At 39.2% G+C, this 19101-nt stretch overlaps 1 protein-coding gene across 1 annotated transcript in view; it reads right to left on the reverse strand.

Annotated features, from left to right (window-relative positions):
- VWDE (von Willebrand factor D and EGF domains) overlaps nucleotides 1-19101 on the reverse strand; it is a gene marked incomplete at its 5' end in the record, with an annotated part of 198489 nt that overhangs the window by 89585 nt on the left and 89803 nt on the right. Inside the window, 5 exons of the mRNA XM_081955237.1 lie at nucleotides 1607-1771; nucleotides 3392-3544; nucleotides 7064-7201; nucleotides 15925-16144; nucleotides 17495-17745. Of these exons, the coding sequence (XP_081811363.1) occupies nucleotides 1607-1771; nucleotides 3392-3544; nucleotides 7064-7201; nucleotides 15925-16144; nucleotides 17495-17745 (927 nt within the window). The remainder of the gene's footprint in view (nucleotides 1-1606; nucleotides 1772-3391; nucleotides 3545-7063; nucleotides 7202-15924; nucleotides 16145-17494; nucleotides 17746-19101) is intronic.

A 19101-nucleotide genomic window follows, 5' to 3' on the forward strand; every position in this document is an offset into this window, starting at 1 on the left:
TTCTTCACTTATGGATGGGTGACATTGGTATAGTTATAGCCTGAAGAAGTATAAATGAGGAGCAAGGAAGCAAGGTTGACAATGGCAAGAGTTGTCAGTTTTTTCCTTGGAATTTAAAGAAATGGGTTACTTCATGTTTGCAGTTCTGTATGGAGTATTTCTGTTCAGGTTTCAATTTGAAGCGCTTTAGGAAAAGTTAGCTAGAAGTGTATTGTCTTCTAGAATTCTGTATGCTTTGAAAATGATTTGGAGGAACAGCTTTAGAACTTGCATTGGCCCTGCACTTCTTTGCAATTCGTTAAAGCAGACCTTTTCCCAAAGGTTTCTGCATAAGCTTAAAAAAGATCTACTTGTTTAACTCATTATATTTAATGCGACTCCTAAAGCAGGCACATATTTATTCAGACTCTCTGGAAAACTGAAAAAGGATGAGGTGCTTTAGAAAAGACAGATTTTTTTTTTGCTTGCCTAAGATTGGAAGCACTTCAAATTCATTCTAAAAGCACACATTGTGCTATGATTTTCATCCTGTGGGTTTATATTCCACAAATAAGAATATAAATTATGAGGATGTGAAATACTGTAAAGATCCATCATGTACCAACAGTATCCTTGTTGTTTCATCTAGATTCTACACAGGGGTGTCAAACTGGCGGCCCGCGGGCGTGGTGCTCATCCCAGCTCTGCGAATGGGAAAAAGGTCATAAAACGTCACGTGATAGCAACATGATATGGCAAGTTTGACACCTGTGATCTAGAAGGACTAAATCAAATATCCTTAGGCAGGAGTAGAGCATCTGTAGCTTTTCAGATATTGCTGAACAACTTTAATCATGGTGGCTCAGAATTTTGTAACATTTGAAAGCCAGATGTTTCTCTGGATTTTTTTACAGAAGCATAGATTGCAGTTGAACAGTAGGAGAAACATTTTGATAGTAAATAAGAATTCAGTAACAATTCAATTCAGGTAGGAACTTGTGTATTCAATTCTACAACAACTTTTCTTCAGTTCCAGACAAAATATATATGAAAAAAATCTAACTCTTTTCAAATCCCAAGTGGCTTCAACCCTGATGTAGCAGTTTTTGTACCCTTCTAATTTGGAACCTCTATAAAACAACAGTCACTGTATTTCTACAGGGCTTAAAACAGAAAATCAATTGTCCTTTCTAATTTAAAAGCGGTCATTGATTCTGGACTGTGAGTTCCAGTTTTGATGGGAAAATGTAAGTAATCATTTCCTTAAACAACCGTTACCCCATTCTGGTGGAATATTTTGCTTCCCAAAATCCAAATGATGCCCCCCCCATCTTTTCAAAGAACAATAAATATCTGGTTTCTGGAGGTATGGATTATTTTAATCCCCATATGTAGTTTTGTCAATCGTTGTGCTTCTACTATCATTACTAATGGTAATAATGTAATAATGTAGTATTGAGATTGGTAAGTAATACTGGGCTATATACAAACTGTTGATGAAGTACGGATAGTTTCTTATACTTTTTCTGATATAATGAAATGATTATGATGTTGCAGCAAATATGTTGACAAATCAATTATCTAGTTCAGTTCTGCAGCTCTGATACCCCAAATGAAAGAAAAATACCTGGTCTAGATGCTTTTGTGCAGATTCGTCCATTCCCATATAGACCTATGGGACATCGGCCACAGAAGTATCCAGTCTTTGGAGGTTTGCGGTCAACACACAGCACTCCAGGAAAACAAGGTCTATTAGCACAGTTAGTAAGAGATGGTAGGACTCCCGCATGACCTGAAGGAACATCCAAGACCATTGTTAATTTAAAAATAAACCAGGGAGCAAATATCAGCACTGGCTAAGGCTTTCTGATTCTTTTATTCTTTCAAAACATAATTAATGCTAGAGGCTCCCAAATTGTGTGCCTAGTATAAGAAAACCCTAAAGGCACCACATATCAACCAGCTGTTTCTCATTAAGGCAAGATTTATTAGCCCTCTAATTACATGTTGTAAAGTTTAGAATTAAAAAGTGTGTGGCATTTATCAGGTGAAATTGACTTTTCTTCACTGCCAGGAACACCTAGGTGGAGAAGTTTCATTAGTCAGGGGGCAAACTACACATTTCTCTGCAGGGTTACATAATGAATTCCTAGAGGCCTCCTCTCCTTTGTGAGGCATCTAGTAGAAGGCTTGTTTTGTAATAGAGAAGAAAGAGCGGAGAAAGTCATGCTAACTCAACCACTTCTTGCCTGAAGTTTTCTCCTTTAAACTCCCTCACTCTGCTTTTAACTTACTTACAATATAGCTGTGCAATCATCCAGAAGGGGAAGATATTGTGAAACAGGCCATACAATGCATTATCCATACCCATATCATGATTTGTTTACCTTTAACTTTATATGTTGTTTAAACCCTGACTTTATGATGTATAGAAGATATATGGTTTAGTGTCATACAAAACTATCCAAGTATGATTTATTAACTAAATCAAAGTTAACCAAACCACGATCTAGTAATTGTGTGAATCCAACTAGTGATTCAGAGGAAAAAGACTGTCAGGATAAAATCATATTTATTTTTCCTTTCTTCCCATTTCAGTGACTAATTTACAAAAAAGAAGAATTCATTTGGGACTTTATTATTTGCAGGTAATTACTTGGTTCGTACACTGTGTTCAATTATGAATACGCCCACAACTGACCAGATTAATATATCATTTTAAACCATAAAATAGCTTACAAACTGAATTATTGGGCTCATACAATAAAAAAGCAAGTAAGATGCTTAGTGCAATGTGCAAAACCAGCCAGCATAAGATATACATGGTCTCACATACAATTGTTTCCAAATAGATGGCTTTCTGGGAAGTAAGACTGGGAAAATGATGTTGTTTTGCTTGAAGGTTTTCTAAAGATTTCATAGTTAGAAACAAGATACTGCACTATGACTTTGTTTAAACCCAGAAGAGTGCTATTTATGACTCCAAAGAAGAAAGGAAAGGTATGACTTATGACTCCAAACCAAAGGCTAAGGCAAAAATCCAAACCATTGACAATAGGAGTCTAATGCAATTTATATTTCCTAATCGAGTTCTATTCTGGATATTTTATATTTTGTTAGTTAGTAGATATAATTGATCTAACAAGATGGGCACATCCCAAGTGGAGCTGAGCCATAACATCAACATTGCATCTTCTCAAGTAACTTTTTAAGAACCGTAGCACAACTGATTGCCTTTTGATTGTCTGCTCTATCCATTGTACAAACTTTCTTTAAAAGTTATCTTTGTGCTGTGTTCAAACTCTCTCTGTTTAGGTTGATATGCAGTGACTGCTTAGGGAAATAGTTTCACATAAAAGCTGACAGCTTGGAGCAGAACTCTTTGACACCCATCTACTTAGACTATACTTACCATGGACCTTGCTGGTATTAACATACTTAATTGCTGACAATGTCCTTGCTTCTTGGCCTTTCTCAAGCTGTTTACTTTCACTTGTTTTCCATTCACCTTTGATATTATGATGATTAGTAATGAAAGCTTCTATCCTGTCAGCAAAGTCTTCAGCTGCAATGATAGAGAGTGGAGATGAAAAAAGCCATGGCATTTGTTTTTGCTGTGATTATTGATGGAGGTGAATGCTAATATCACATCACATTATCTTCCAGGTTATTTACACCCCCCCCCCCACAAGACAAATGTGGAATCAAAGAGATTGAATGAGTTAGCCTCTGGGATTTCATTAGAACAGGATCTCATTTAATATCCACATATAGTGGAGGATCCAGAAGTAGAGGCAAACAATTCAAATGGCTTATAGACTAGCGGCAGGTGTACAGCTAGAGCAATGAGTAACACATTGGCTTGACCAATTCTAAAAGAAAATCATGCTGGCTTGACTCCATCTGCCTACCCATGGACAATTGCCAAACTATACCACACTAACTCCAGGCAGCAGCTGGCTCAAGAAAAGTACTTTGGATACCGTGGCTTGAAGTGCTCAAAGAAGTAAATCAACTAAATTGTCAATCAGGGACCATTTAAAATATTAATTTCCTCCAGTAAAGTTACAGAATGAATGTTCCACTTGTAGCCATGTTTCAAAGCAATTAGCTACTTTATTGGGAAGTTATGTGTGAATATTTTAATTCAAATGGAAGAAAGTCATGATTGTGCTCAAGTTAGTAAAAGTTTTCAAGAATCCTGGGTAAATTTTAGAAAGAGGAGGAAGAGGGGATTCACTGTATATAGTTTACATAATATATCTTACATAGGCAAAAGAATTTCAATAGCCCCCCCCCCCCTTTCTGGCATGATGTGATTGTTATTTCTTCAGCAAATCATACAAGGTGTTACACAACTTTATGAGTTGAAGAGCAGTTTTTAGATTAATCCCATCCTCAGGAAAATTCAGATGAGAATGAAGTGCCGATCATAACAGAAAAACCACTACAATCTGACAAACAATGAAATGTCATTCTGATGCCACTGTGCTAAATCAAATCAAATTCTTGGGTGGGAAATACTGATTTTGTAGCCCAATGCCTATTTTCTAGCAACAGAACACAACTCCACATTGCTTTCTAATATCACTGCTTTGGAACCCTTAGCTACTGAACTGTATATATTTCAGTGTTGTGTTGTAATCATAGTCTGCAGTCTTTGACTGACGAAAAGTTGATTATCTTTATTTAAGACTGCTGCCAACCAAGTACAGGGGTATGCTAATCTTTGGAACACATTTGGAATTTTGAGACTTTGTGTTAGATGCAGAGTTGTCATGGGAATTTGCTAATGAACAACACAGCTACTATTCACAGACATGGTGAATCACTAAAGGTGGCTTAGTCTTTCAGATGCTGCCTAGAATCTCAAAGGGGCTTCGGTAAAGACTTCTCAAGACATACCAGTAAATAAATATGATGCTACTGGTGCTTTGCTTTACAGTTTGGCTACTTTCTTTTAATATATTTCATTTTTAAAAGAGTCTCTTTAAAAATCAAATGAGACAGGTCTGGTGTACAGTAAATTATACATTGCCTATCTCTGACTTAAGAAACAAGGAATAACATGGTTTCTTAAAGTTCCCAGTGCAAAAAGTGACAGTATAACATTGGATAGGTCAGATATAGCATAGAAGTGGATTGGGAGCCTTTCTACTTTTCCTGTAGCTTCATGACTTTAGAGCCTGCTATATAGTACATAGTGGAACCTGGTTTGCATAAAGGGAGGAACCGTTGTTTAAATCAAAGTGAGTCGATTGGTCGATTGGTTTAGCATAAGGGGATCTTTCCCCAAATTTAAGCCAGACATACAGAAGCATCATATTTCAGAACTGTAACTTTTTCTATCTTTCCCAATGTCACTGAACTTTTGCTATGAAAAAAGAACTTCGCAACCAATAACCACTTTCATTACTTCTGTAAGGTAATTTAAATGAGTAGTGTACAACTGCTGTATCAGATGAAGCATTTTAAAATCCTGAAAGTGTGCAAATAAACAACCACATTTCAGTTAAGGGCAGGATTTTACTTAAGCATTAATTGAATCTTCCTTTCTCCAGTCATGCTTAACAGAATTAATTCACAGAAGGCAAAAACACTTCAAGGCAGCCACAAATGTCCTGAAACAAGGCAAAGACTAGAAAATAGTTTCTATAAGGTAAAACTATAAACCAAGGGAAGACTGAGTCAATATTACCACAGACTGTTCATGTTTTCTAGGATTTTTCAGCTCTAAGCCATTGGTTTTGTCTCCCTACATAATCTGTTGTTTGTACAATGAACAAAAATGAGCAGGAGGAAGAAGAAGAATGCTCTTGGATAGTTCATTTAATTGTTTTCTACACTGAAGGTTAATAGTCAGGTATACATGAACAAAAATACCAGGGAGGCAGGCGGTTACATCCTCAGGAGCATTCATAAATTATTTTATGCATAATGAAGCAAACGATTTATTGAACTTCCTCTGTAACACTAGCTTGGGAGTCTCTGGGCATTTTTTTCCTTGAGGATGGGGTTAATCTGAAAAGTGCTGTTCATCTCATAAAGTTATTTAACAACTTTTATTGATTTACTGAAGAAATAAACTTGTGTTTAACAGAAGCAACAATTAAAAACAAGGATAATGTTTAAAGTTTGGAAAGACTTTGAAAGACTCTAGAGGAAAACTTTACAATGTATTCAGAAATATATTTTAATAAAGGAGGGAAGGATAATATCAAAGCATCGTTACCAATGTTTAAGTTAACTAGCTAAATAATATTGGACTACATCAATGTTCTACTAACAGACTTCTATGTAGAGACTAGGTCTTAGCCTTTCTGTCTTCCCTGTGTTTCGATATGACCAGAGGAGACTGCAAATGAATGTTAGATTCAGTAAATTACTACTTATGTGTCATGTCTACGTTTTCTCATGTCCCTCGGTGAAGGCATTAAATGTCCTTTGTATGCATAGTCAAATTGTAGAAAGGTGGATAGTGTTACATGATATAGAATACAGCATACTGAAAATCTCTATTGTTTAGACAACTTATCAGGATAAGCAGCATTATAGTTTTGTGCTACAAAAATAAAAATATGTGGATATTCATAAGCAAAACACATTTTGGGCAAAGTGTCTGGTTATCATGCCATATGATCTACCTTATTTGTGCTTATCCTGTGCAAATAAGACAAATGAACACACACACATACACATTCAGAATATGCTTCGATTAATGCCAGTCCAGTATTTATCTTATTTTCAATTCAGTTCAAATTATATTATACACTTTTCTTATTCAGCAAATTTCCATTGGGGAAAAAACCTCCCTTTCTTTTTCTAGATACATTTGATTATATCAGAGATAATCCATATATATGGATATATGTATATAAGGGTAGGTAGGTAGGTAGGTAGGTAGGTAGGTAGGTGGGTGGTTGGGTGGTTGGGTGGATGGATAGAGGGATAGACAGATGACAGACAGACAGACAGGAACAAAGACACAAATATTGCATTATTTTGACTCACGGAATTTATTTTGGGGTTGAACCCATTACAATTGTTTCCTTAATTACTGTAACATCAGTAACAAAATACTCACACTTGCAATTTCTACCATCACCTTTCATCCCAATAGGGCAGCTGCCACATTCAAAAGACCCCATGGTATTTGTGCAAGAGACCTCAGGAAAGCAAGCATTTGCTTCACATTCATTTATATCCTCTTGACAAGTATGCCCTGTGGCAAAAAAAATAAAGCTTAGGTTAATAAATAGAAAGATGTTGCTACTGCTGTTTAATCCTTTACTTAAATCTTCATACACATTAGGCAGACTTCCCAGAAGTAGAATTGGTGAAGGTGTCAGTCATTTGTCATTGAAAGGCACCCAACAGATTCACCTGATGTTGTAGTTGTCTAGTGGCACTAGTGTACTGCTTCCCCAAATGTAAAAATGTGAATGTTATTCACTCAAATAAAGCTAATATACTCCTAAAACCATGTTTTATTATCACCCCTCCAGGTATATGTCATTTGTGCTGAAAATACTACTGGGAATTGTCTAATTGTGGTCTACAAATTAGTCCTCAGGTTTTAATATCAGTTTGATTGAAAGAAAGAAAAGAGCTGACAAAGCTTTCCATGATGGAAGCTGTACAAAATGATACATGAACTTCAGATCTAACACTTGTAAGAAAGACAGAAAGCAGTTTATTTTTTTCTTCCTTTGTTAAAAAAAGATAGTTGCCCATCTCACCAGAAGTGACTCAGGTGACATATAATAAAGTAAAACTACAATCTGAAATATATATATTGTATATATATATATTATAAAAACAATAATTAGAGAAATATAATTAGTACAAATTAAAGAATAATTGAAATATGAAACTATTATCTTAGAAAACAGTTTTATGAAACTATTTGTTAAGGTAATGATGATTTAAAAGCTTCATCGATAGTTCTGCGGTAGAATGGTAGGTAGAATAGTTGCTTGATATAGAGAATATTTCTAATTTTAGACAAGGTGTGTGTGTGTGTGTGTTTCTTTATACAATATACTTATTTTTTTAAAAAAGTGAAAAAGTCCAGCAATGTACTATTTCATAATTACTTTGTCAGTAATCTGTGCTTTTTAAAAAAAAAACATTTCAATTTTTTAAATAATGAAGTTAAAAAAAGAAACTGACTTCACCAAAATATTTTTTGTGACTATAGAGGTAGCCCTCAATTTACAAGCATTAATTTTGCAATCATTCGAAGTTACAATGGGACTCATGACTGGTCTTCGCACTTATGACCATGTTACAATGAGGCTGGTCCTCATTGCTTTTAAGGTTAATTGCTTAATCACACTTATGACCATGTTACAATGAGGCTGGTCCTAATTGCTTTTAAGGATTGCTTTTAAGGTTAATGTTTATTAACTTTTTTAAATTTTCTAAAATTTTTAATCTAACTTAACTAAATTGTACAGGGAATTTCTACTACCTCCTCCAGTCCTATGTTTAATTTATTTATTGTATACTTATAACATGTATATTTACTGTCTAACTGTTTTAATGTGACTGTACACCGCCCCGAGTCTCTTTTGAGAGAGGCGCGGTCTAAAAATCCAATAAAGTTAAAGTTAAAATTAAAGTTACTTATGACCATCACAGTATCTCCACAGTCACATGATATAAATTCAGGCACTTAGTAACTGGCATGTGTTTATGATAATTATTTGTTATAGTTATCATTATTTCCAATGTTAAATTCAATATATATTCCACTGGTTGAAAACAATTGACAAGCAGAGAGGGTTAATTATTGTCTCCTTCTGTTAGCTCTCAGAATTATATAAAAACTTTGAGCATAGTCTGTTTTCATTTTGCTTTATATTAAAACACACACAAAGAAACACTACCTTTTGCTTATAGTTATATGGCAGAGAAAGTTCAGCTCACTCTAAACAATTTCGGAAGAGATTGCTGTTTCAGCTGGGGACAGTGAGATAATTAAGAGGACAGAATATGAAAATATCTTTCTGAACCCATCAAATATTTTCCTACTGAGCCTGATATCTCAAGACAGACTATTGTATTACATTTTCAAGTCCAGTGGGGATTCAGTCAAAATATCAACTGCAGTGGGTACTTTCCCCATTATAAACATTAACAATTAAATGAACAGCATAGGCCATATTCTAAATTACAGGTAAATATTAGGAAAAACAGCATAGTCGAAAGGACTGCTTTGTTTTTGTACTAGGTGGAATGTGGAATATTTCTGGGTAGAAAATATTTGAAGAAGAAGATTTATTGAGACATCTAATTTTTCATATGTCTAATTTTTATATATATATATATATATATATATATATATATATATATATATATATATATATATATATATATATATATATATATATATATATATATATATATATATATGTGTGTGTGTGTTTTCGTAGATTTTCACGGGTGTAGGTATGCTGGTTTTGTTGTATTCGGAGGAAGCGCACATTGAGGGGTTTTTTAATAAATTCTTTTTTAAAAATTGTAAGGGGTTCCAGGGGTGGGGGGGGAACCAGTCAGGAGGGATGGAAGAGCCAGGCACCTAGGTGTGGTCGAAAGAGGAGGGAGCGGAGTGGGGGAGGAGAGGGAAGATAGCATTCCTGTGCAGGGCTCCTTAATACCAACGGTCGTGGGGAGGGGCAGGTGCGAGGACAGTTTAAGAGCGCATAGTCGGTTGGGAGACCGGGGTTTTTGGTCATTCCCGGTCGTTTGTACCAACCCCTGCATACTAGGTGGTCAGGATCTACAGACCCAAGGCCTGAGACTGCTGTTATGCAATGCGAGGTCCGTTGTTAATAAGGCCCCCCTCATCCACGATCTAATTTTGGAGGGGGAGCCGGACCTCGCCGGAATAACCGAGACCTGGTTGGGCCACGAGGGAGATCTACCCCTTGTGGAAATGTGCCCGCCAGGTTATCGAGCATTTCACCAGCCTCGGGCCCAGGGAAGGGGCGGCGGGGTAGCAGTGATTATCCGGGAAGACTTAGAGCCGAGAGAGTTCACCGTGCCGCAGACATCCGGGTGTGAGTCCCTCGTCGTGAGATGGGGCCCAGGGAGGCAGTTGGGCCTGCTGATAGTATACCTGGCTCCTCGCTATACCTCAGCGGCCCTGCCCGAACTCCTTGAGCTGATCTCATCGGTGGCGGTTGAGACCCCCAAACTTTTAGTGATGGGGGATTTTAATCTGCCGTCGATGGGAGAAGCGTCTGAGGGGGTGCGGGAGTTCATGGCTTCCATGACAGCCATGGACCTGACCCAGTTAATTCAGGGCCCTACTCACGAGGGAGGCCACACCCTGGACCTTGTTTTCGTCTCTGGCCAGTGGATGAGTGATCAGGGAATAGGGGATCTAGACATTATTCCCCTGTCATGGTCGGATCACTCACTTCTCCGGCTGGACTTCCCTGGTGCTACCCCCCGCCGCGAGGAGGCGGAACTGGAAGGTATTAGATGGTTCCGCCCCAAGCGCCTGATGGAACCAGATAGGTTCCAGACGGAACTTGGGCCACCTCCTGTGGACCTGACCCGCCCCCGAGTGGAGGACCTGGTAGACGCATGGAATAGTGCGACTACCGGGGCCCTAGACCGGGTGGCGCCTTTGCGGCCTCTCCTGCGGCGACGAACCACCCTGGCACCTTGGTTTACCGAGGAGCTAAGGGTGATGAAACGCCACAAGAGACGCCTAGAGAGTCGTTGGAGATCCTCCCGTTCCGAATTTGACGGAGCACAGGCACGAGCCTATTTGAAGACGTACCTCGTGGCATTAAGAGCGGCCAAACGTCAACATTGTGCCGCTCTTATTGCGTCTGCAGATAACCGCCCTGCCGCCCTGTTTCGGGTGACCCGCTCCCTCTTGTTTGAGAGACCACGGGAAGCCCCATTACAGGGCAGAGCAGAGGAGTTTGGGAAATATCTACAGGACAAAGTCGCTCAAATCCGGATGGGATGGGCCCCTTTCAGTGGTTCAGTAGAGACGCCCGTGGCGAGTCTTGAGGGACCGCTTTGGGAGGAGTTTGACTCGGTTGCCATCGAGGATTTGGACAGGTTGCGTGGACGTCTGCGACCCACCACATGTTTATTGGACCCGTGTCCCTCCTGGCTTGTACTGTCATCCTGGGAGGTTACGCGCGACTGGCTCCTGGGCCTGGTGAACGCCTCGTTGGGTGAGGGGTCTCTACCGGCCGCCTTGAAAGAGGCGGTGGTGAGGCCCCTGCTCAAGAAGCCTTCCCTGGACCCAACGGACCTAGTCAATTATCGTCCAGTCTCCAACCTTCCTTTTTTAGCGAAGGTTGTAGAGAGTGTGGTGGCACAGCAGTTCCCACGTCACCTGGAGGAAAATGATTATCTAGACCCGCGCCAGTCCGGCTTCCGACCCGGGCACAGCACGGAGACGGCCTTGGTCGCATTGGTTGATGATCTCTGGAGGGCCAGAGATAGGGGTTGTTCCTCTATCCTGGTCCTATTAGATCTCTCGGCGGCGTTCGATACCATCGACCATGGTATCCTGTTGCACCGGCTAGAGGGGCTGGGAGTCAGGGGCACCGTTTTACGGTGGTTTGGCTCCTACCTCTCTGATCGGACGCAACGTGTGTTGGCAGGGGAGCAGAGTTCGACCCGGAGGTCACTCACATGTGGAGTGCCTCAGGGATCGGTGCTCTCGCCTCTCCTGTTCAACACATATATGAAACCGCTGGGCGAGATCATCCGTGGTTTTGGGGTGGGATATCATCTGTATGCTGATGATACTCAGCTATACATTTCCACCCCGAACCACCCCAATGAGGCCGTCGAAATGATGTCCCGGTGTCTGGAGGCCGTACGGGTCTGGATGGATGGCAACCAACTAAAACTCAACCCTTCCAAGACGGAGTGGCTGTGGCTTCCGGCCTCCCGGTTCAACCAGGTGCTTCCATCTCTGGCCATCGGGGGCGTCCAACTGGCCCCCATGGAACAGGTGCGCAATTTGGGCGTCCTCCTAGATGCCCGGCTGTCCATGGATGACCATGTAACAGCCGTGGCAAGGGGGGCGTTCCATCAGGTCCGTCTGATGCGCCAATTGCGCCCCTTATTGGACCGGGATGCCCTACGCACAGTCTCCCATGCGCTAGTGACGTCTCGCCTGGATTACTGCAATGCTCTCTACATGGGGCTTCCCTTGAGATGCACTCGGAGACTACAGTTGGTCCAGAACGCGGCCGCGCGGGTGATTATGGGGAGGACTAGATACTCCCCTGTAACACCTCTCCTGCGCGAGCTGCACTGGCTTCCTGTGGTCTACCGAGTGCGTTTCAAGGTTTTGATTATGATCTTTAAAGCGCTTCATGGCACAGGGCCTAGTTACATGCAGGATCGCATCCTGCCCCACACATCCCTACGACCAATTCGCTCACACAGAGAGGGACTTCTCCGGGTGCCGTCCGCCAAACAGTGCCGGGGGGCGACACCAAGGAGCAGAGCCTTCTCTGTGATGGGCCCAGCCCTGTGGAATGACCTCCCCCGTGACATCAGGATTACTTCCGATCTCCGCTCCTTCCGTGTACAGCTGAAGACCCACCTCTTTCAATTATCTGGCCTGGCTCAATCGCAATCGTAATTTCTCTTATTCCTCCTAACTGTTTTTTAAATTGTCTTTTAAATGTCAAATTTTTAATTGCATATTGGGTTTCTTACAATTGGGGTATTTTAATGCTGATTTTTAACTGTTTAAATGATGTAATTTGTTACCTCCTCCGTGTATGCGTGTATGTGTGTTTTGTATGTATGTATGTTTATGTGTTTTGATACATCTTCTATGTTTTATATGCTCCATTGTACGCCGCCCCGAGTCCTACTTGGAAAGGGAGCGGCTAATAAATTCAAATTATTATTATTATTATTATTTTCCCGTGTGGGGTTGGGATTGTCTTTGCAACGTTTCAGCAGGATCTCACCTGCCATCCTCAAGCCATGGGCCCAAAATGCGATCGGAGCTGCCGTCCCTCTGCAAGTCCTGGTGGGAGGGGATGGGGTGCTGGCTTTGTTTCAGTAAGTGAGCACCCCATCCCCTCCCACCAAGACCCACAGAAAGACGGCAGCTCCGACCACATTCCAACCTGGTACTAAAAGAATCTCTTCAATTCTATGCATTAGCCCGCACAATATTTTTGCTAAAAGATAAGTCAAAGAACTTCAGGCTTTTAGTCCAAAAGGAAATTTTAACAATGTTCTCAGAAGACAAAAAGATATAAAAATTGCCAAAAAGTTACTGATGAATGAAGGAATGCTTGATTCAGGGAACCAAGTCAAAACCCCAAAAATATACAGGCGCCAGATCTGCTAGAAAACAAGCAGAACAGGTAAAACAGTAGCTGCTAAAACAGAGAGCTCAGTGCAGGAAAATGTGAATAACATAGAACTCATTAATATCATGGTTCTAACATTAAGACTTAGTTGAGGAATCCAAAATATTTATTACACTAGGAAAAAATAGGATGCCAGCCCCATTTTCTGGACACAACTGGGCAGCTAAAAATCAGTGTGTACACAGTACTACTAGGTAGAAAACTGTAAAAGTGTGCAAGATACTTGGTATATATGATTAGAAGGTTGAAGTGAAGGACTTAAATGTTGAATTAATCCATCATCCTTATTTTTGGTTCCCAGCCCCTTCCAAACATAGATACAGATGGAGAAAATACAAGTCGGTAATAAAAATGAAGCACTCTAGCTACAGAAAGGTTAATCATAGGAAGATAATTTACATATGTAGTAAAGGTTAAAAAACCATAGTCTTAGCAGGGATTCTCTTTATTGTCCCATGTGATTGTTTCATTAAAAAAACAAATTGAGATAAATCTCCAGGATACTTATCAGTTATTTGTCCATGTTATAATCTTTTTGCTGGAACATATATCCAACTGGTTATGTTAACACATTTTCAGATTTGATGCAAGTAAATAATGACAACTAGTTACTAATTGTCTATGACCAGCTGTTCTAAAATTAGAGCACATTTCTCTTCCCAGCTGTGAAAATGCACATGCTTTTTTGGTCACCAATGCTTTCTCAATCAACATATACCACTGAAGCAATGCAATAAATTGTGTGCGCTTTTCAAGAAGTGAAGAAATGTTTTGATGAACAAGGTTCACTCTGAAGCTTATGTTTCACATGTGTATTTGTGTTTTTCTACTGCTACTAAGGACCAATAGCAAACATATGCACTAAATACTTTGAATATCCCAAAAGAGATTTGGAATGAGGTCCCAACAGGAGAACCTGTTTATGGAAGTTTAAACCACAAAAGATTCACTCTGGGCCTGTACTCTGTGTAGACATTTCCATCACTCGTGCTCATTTTTAATCTTTGCCTTCTGCTTGTTCCCCTATGGACATCTGTAATTACTATCATCCTGTCAGTGACAGCAAAATGGGATTTAGAATGCAGTGGTAGTTTTGCATGCATAACAGTGCTTCCTACTCTTTTAGTAACGAGCTTCTCTAGGGATGATATTTAAAAGTGATCTCTGAAGAGCAAGTGTTTTGTTACTACTATCTGTTTGCTATCTTTTGTAAAGGTGTGATGCCATAATGGTCTTGTCACTTGAGCAGTGCAGTGTTACCTGCTCATTAGATTATTGATGGTTTTCTGGGGAATTGAGACAAACACGACTTCAAGAAGCTTTATTGCTGTAACAGAATCTGCCCTGGAGTAAAATCATCTACCTCTTAGCTGGTTTTCAGCTCCACTTGCGTATAATTTTTCACCTGCTATTAAAATACTGAATGAAATAGGAATGCCTCTCAATCATTTCTTTATTCCTCCCCCCATTTTTCTCATGTTTGCTATTTTCAGCTCAGGAAGCAGCTGCTGAAACAATGAATATTTTATTTAAATCAACTAGAAAAAGGAGAGTAATTGAAGCAGGTGTCTTTCTTTTTCTTAGCAGGCAATATCTTATCACTATGTTCATGTGGATGAAGAAAACAAAATTAGCAGACTAGCATCCAATGAAAATGTTGGAAAGCAAATGCTTAAATTTAAGTTTATGGGGAAATAGGGATGGTTTTTAAAAATACTGCAGTGAAGAGCTTCACACAATCTCACAGGATTTGATTTTCATTGTACTTTTACTTAAACTAACTGCTTTTAGTTTTGTGAATTAGGTGGTACACAGCTTGTAGAAGCAGAATAGGAAAAATATTGTGCCAATGTATTATTACCAACCATAGATCTTAGATAACCACTCTGCTATTACACCATCAGTCTTGTGTTCCATTTGTGTTGGGCCTGTAAACTGGCACACAAAATAACCCTAATTTCAGTACCATGTTAGTACTTTAGTTTTTATCCTTCAAATGAGCATAAAGGCTCTTGATTGTCCTTATTTGTACTTATGCTAAACACATTCTGAAGACAAAGAAGATACTGGGTATGAGTTAACATTGTTCTTCCATGTACTATGGAAGATGGAAGTTCTATATATAGAACTTCCATCTTCAGTCTCCCTTTATTTATTTATCAGTACAAATACAACATATATATATATATATATATATATATATAAATCAAGTAGGCTTATACAGTTTTAAACTATAAACAATATCTTGCAAAACACAGTAGTTAGATTTACAAAACACACTAACCTAAAATCAAATGCACCATACTGTGACTTATATTGATTGGCAAACTTTTTCTTTTTCTGTCTTGAAATAACATCAGCTTATCATTTTTAGTCTTCCATTTGCAAATAGCTGCCATCAAATGCTTACCTTGGAAAAAACCCTTTTTTTGGCTAGGGAGTCAATGGCTTTTTCAAAGGAATATTTCTGCCATGATTCTCAATTTTTATTTTGAATACTACATTTATAATCGAATTGTGTGAAAATAAAACATGAAAAGACAAGATTATGAACACAACTCACCTTTCCAACCTGCTGGGCATTTGCACTCGTAGCTCTCTACTCCACCAGTACAAGAACCAATACCACATGGATTTGATTCACAATGATTATAGCTGTTTTGGCAACGGTCCCCTTCAAATTCACTGGGACACATACACAGATATTCCCCAACACCAGGAGGGAAGTTAATGTTGGTGATGCAAGTTCCACCATTTAAGCAGCCACAAGGCTTCACTGAAATCTACAAAAGGCAACAATGTCTTGTATTTAAGCAAGCATTTTATTACTTTACAATAAGGCTACTTATTGAACTTCGTATGAAATGATATATGTAAGAGTGATTTGTGGATTTATTCCCTGAAAGATATCAGAAAAAGTTCCCAATATTCATAGATGATAATGAGAAACAAAACACAGGCACATGATAAATGCATAGCTGCCACTTGAAAACTGAAATTGTTCATTCATCTTTTCCTTTCTAATATATAATAGAACTTTTAACAATCTTTATAACAATGTTATAATGTTCTTCTGTTACTGGCTGTTAAGAGTCAATAAACATAAAGCATCATGATATAAAGGTATGGTTGACTTTTAGACATCACAAAGGAAAAAGGACCAATTCTGCATTTGGCATTCTTAAAAGCAACTGGTTACTTAGCATAATGTATAGATTGGTCTTGACTGCTCAATGAATCTAACTCCTAGGGGCTTTGTTGCTAATACCTCCAGGTTCTGCATAAATTTTATATCTAGTGATCTGTGTTAACATTTATTTTATACAATTCCCTTAGCAATTATCCATGTTAGCCAGCCTCTTTTAGCTGTAAGTTTCTTCCTCCTGTGCATTTGCATTATTAGCAAATGCTACTGCAAAATTAATAGAATAGCTTGCTATAAGGACAAAGCAGGAAAGCATAGCCAAGAAACCAAGGTTACAGAGTAATGGTATAAGGGGGAGGGGGGGGAATCCTATAAAAATATTACTGCAAATGAATTATAATTTTCCCTTTATGGCTAAAACCTGGTCCTTTATGTCATGATGTGTTTTTCTTCAAAGATCCACATGCACACAGCAAGTTTTAAAGCAGATTAATTAAACATTAACCAGCTTGGCAAAAAAGTGGTCTTTCAGACAGCAATCGATGCAGAACTCTTTCTGATTCATTGAATATATGGGATTCACTTTCTCCAAGATATTCATTAGATTAATTCATCATTACTGTCATGAATGATACTATTCACTCACTTGAAAACAGCCGGAGTCTTAGCTTTTTAAAGACTATAACACATTATTAACTATTATTGGAGTAACCAAGAGCCAACAAACTAGTTTTTGAAGGATTGTAAGATCTCCATAAAAAATGCAAGTAGAAAAAATAGGAACCACCTTTGGTGGGAAGGTAACAGCGTTCTGTGTGCTTTCAGCATTTAGTCATGCCGTCCACATGACCACGGAGACGCCTTCAGATAGTGCTGGTGCTTTGGCTTTGAAATGGAGATGAGCACAGTCCCCTAGAATCAGGAATGACTAGCATGCATGTGCGAGGGGAACCTTTACCTTTACCTTACTTTAAGATCTCCTTCCTACCTGCACTGAATGTCTGCTTTGTGCATTGCATTCATCAGATACCGTGAATTCAAAACTCTTCTCTTCTCCAGAATGGACCTGCCAGATGAGAAGGCCAGCAGGAGAGAGGGAGGCTTCTGGAGGGCCAGTTTCTAAAGTAAAAAGCAGGGCTGATCTCTCGGGATCTACTGCTTGCAACTGATAAACAAAAGTTTCCCCTGCAAAGGTTAGAAGCTGATTGGATGGGGCCAGAAACACAGGTGGCAGGTTGTCTAAATTAAACATAAAAAATTGGAGGGGTGTTACTTTAGGAAATACTGTTTTATTTAAGAAAAACTGTAAACATTTTATTGCAAATGACAAGCAATTTAACAATTTGAGCTAGTAATTTGGAGGAACACCATTGATACTTAAAGGGTTAAACACATCTAATAAAATTAATACATTTACAGCTGCATTTTTTTTGCATTCTCTCTCTCCCTTTTCTAATCAACAAAACCTTTAAAAAATCAGAGTTGAAATGAGCCCTCAAGTGATTATCTAATATGATGCAGAGAGTGGAAATGCATCAACAGGTTTTTATGGTGGGAGAAAACCTCTCATCTTATTTTCATATTTCAGAAAGTGATTACCATCTGAATCTGAGTGTGATGGCTGTGGTGAATGTAAAGCGGAAGTTTAAAATACAACCAATGGAAGGCCAATTCTACAGTCAGAATCCTACCAGAACTTCAGTCAGTTTAAATCTACATTTTACATTGTGTTTTTCTGCTGGAAATGCACCATGTGAATAATTTTTAAAAAAAAAGAAAAATCAAAATAATTGTCCTGAAAATAAATTAAAAGTTTGCTGAGTTGGGAAAAAAACCCTGCAATTTACTTATAAGTAATTGATGAGCATTATTATATTGTGAGAGGGACGTGGTGGCTTAGTGGCTAAGACGCTGAACTTGTTGATCAGAAAGGTTGGCAGCTCGGCGGTTTGAATCCCTAGCGCCACGTAACAGAGTGAGCTCCGGTTACTTGTCCCAGCTTCTGCCAACCTAGCAGTTCGAACGCATGTAAAACTGCAGTAGAAAAAATAGGGACCACCTTTGGTGGGAAGGTAACAGAGTTCTGTGTGCCTTCGGCATTTAGTAATGCTGGCCACATGATCACGGAGACGTCTTCAGACAGCGCTGGCTCTTTGGCTTTGAAATGGAGATGAGCACAGTCCTCTAGAGTCAGGAATGACTAGCACGTATGTACGAGGGGAACTTTTACCTTTTATTATATTGTGTGGTACTTGAAGTGGTACTTGTGATCAGTGGTGGATGTTGATTTTATATATTATGGTCAACTGTCAAAGATCAAGTCTTTTAGATGAAAGCAACCCATCAAGAAGTAAAACCAGAATCAAATCTATCTCTGCCAACCAGCAACTCCATTTTACAAGGATTTCAGCTTAGCACGCTGTGATCCATCTAGGTCCTCACAGCCACCAGGAACCAATACAGCTGAATTCAAAGAAACTCTCTTAGCAATGAGGTGCACTAGAGCTGCAGGAAACACCCTATCTCAAGTTGAAGCATTGACCATCTCAGGTTCCAGCCAGCCCTGTCCCTTCTGACCTATGCACATGCTTAACT

The sequence above is a fragment of the Natrix helvetica genome (genome assembly GCF_964273705.1).
Source record: "Natrix helvetica genome assembly, chromosome: 1".
NCBI classification, from domain to species: domain Eukaryota; kingdom Metazoa; phylum Chordata; class Lepidosauria; order Squamata; family Natricidae; genus Natrix; species Natrix helvetica.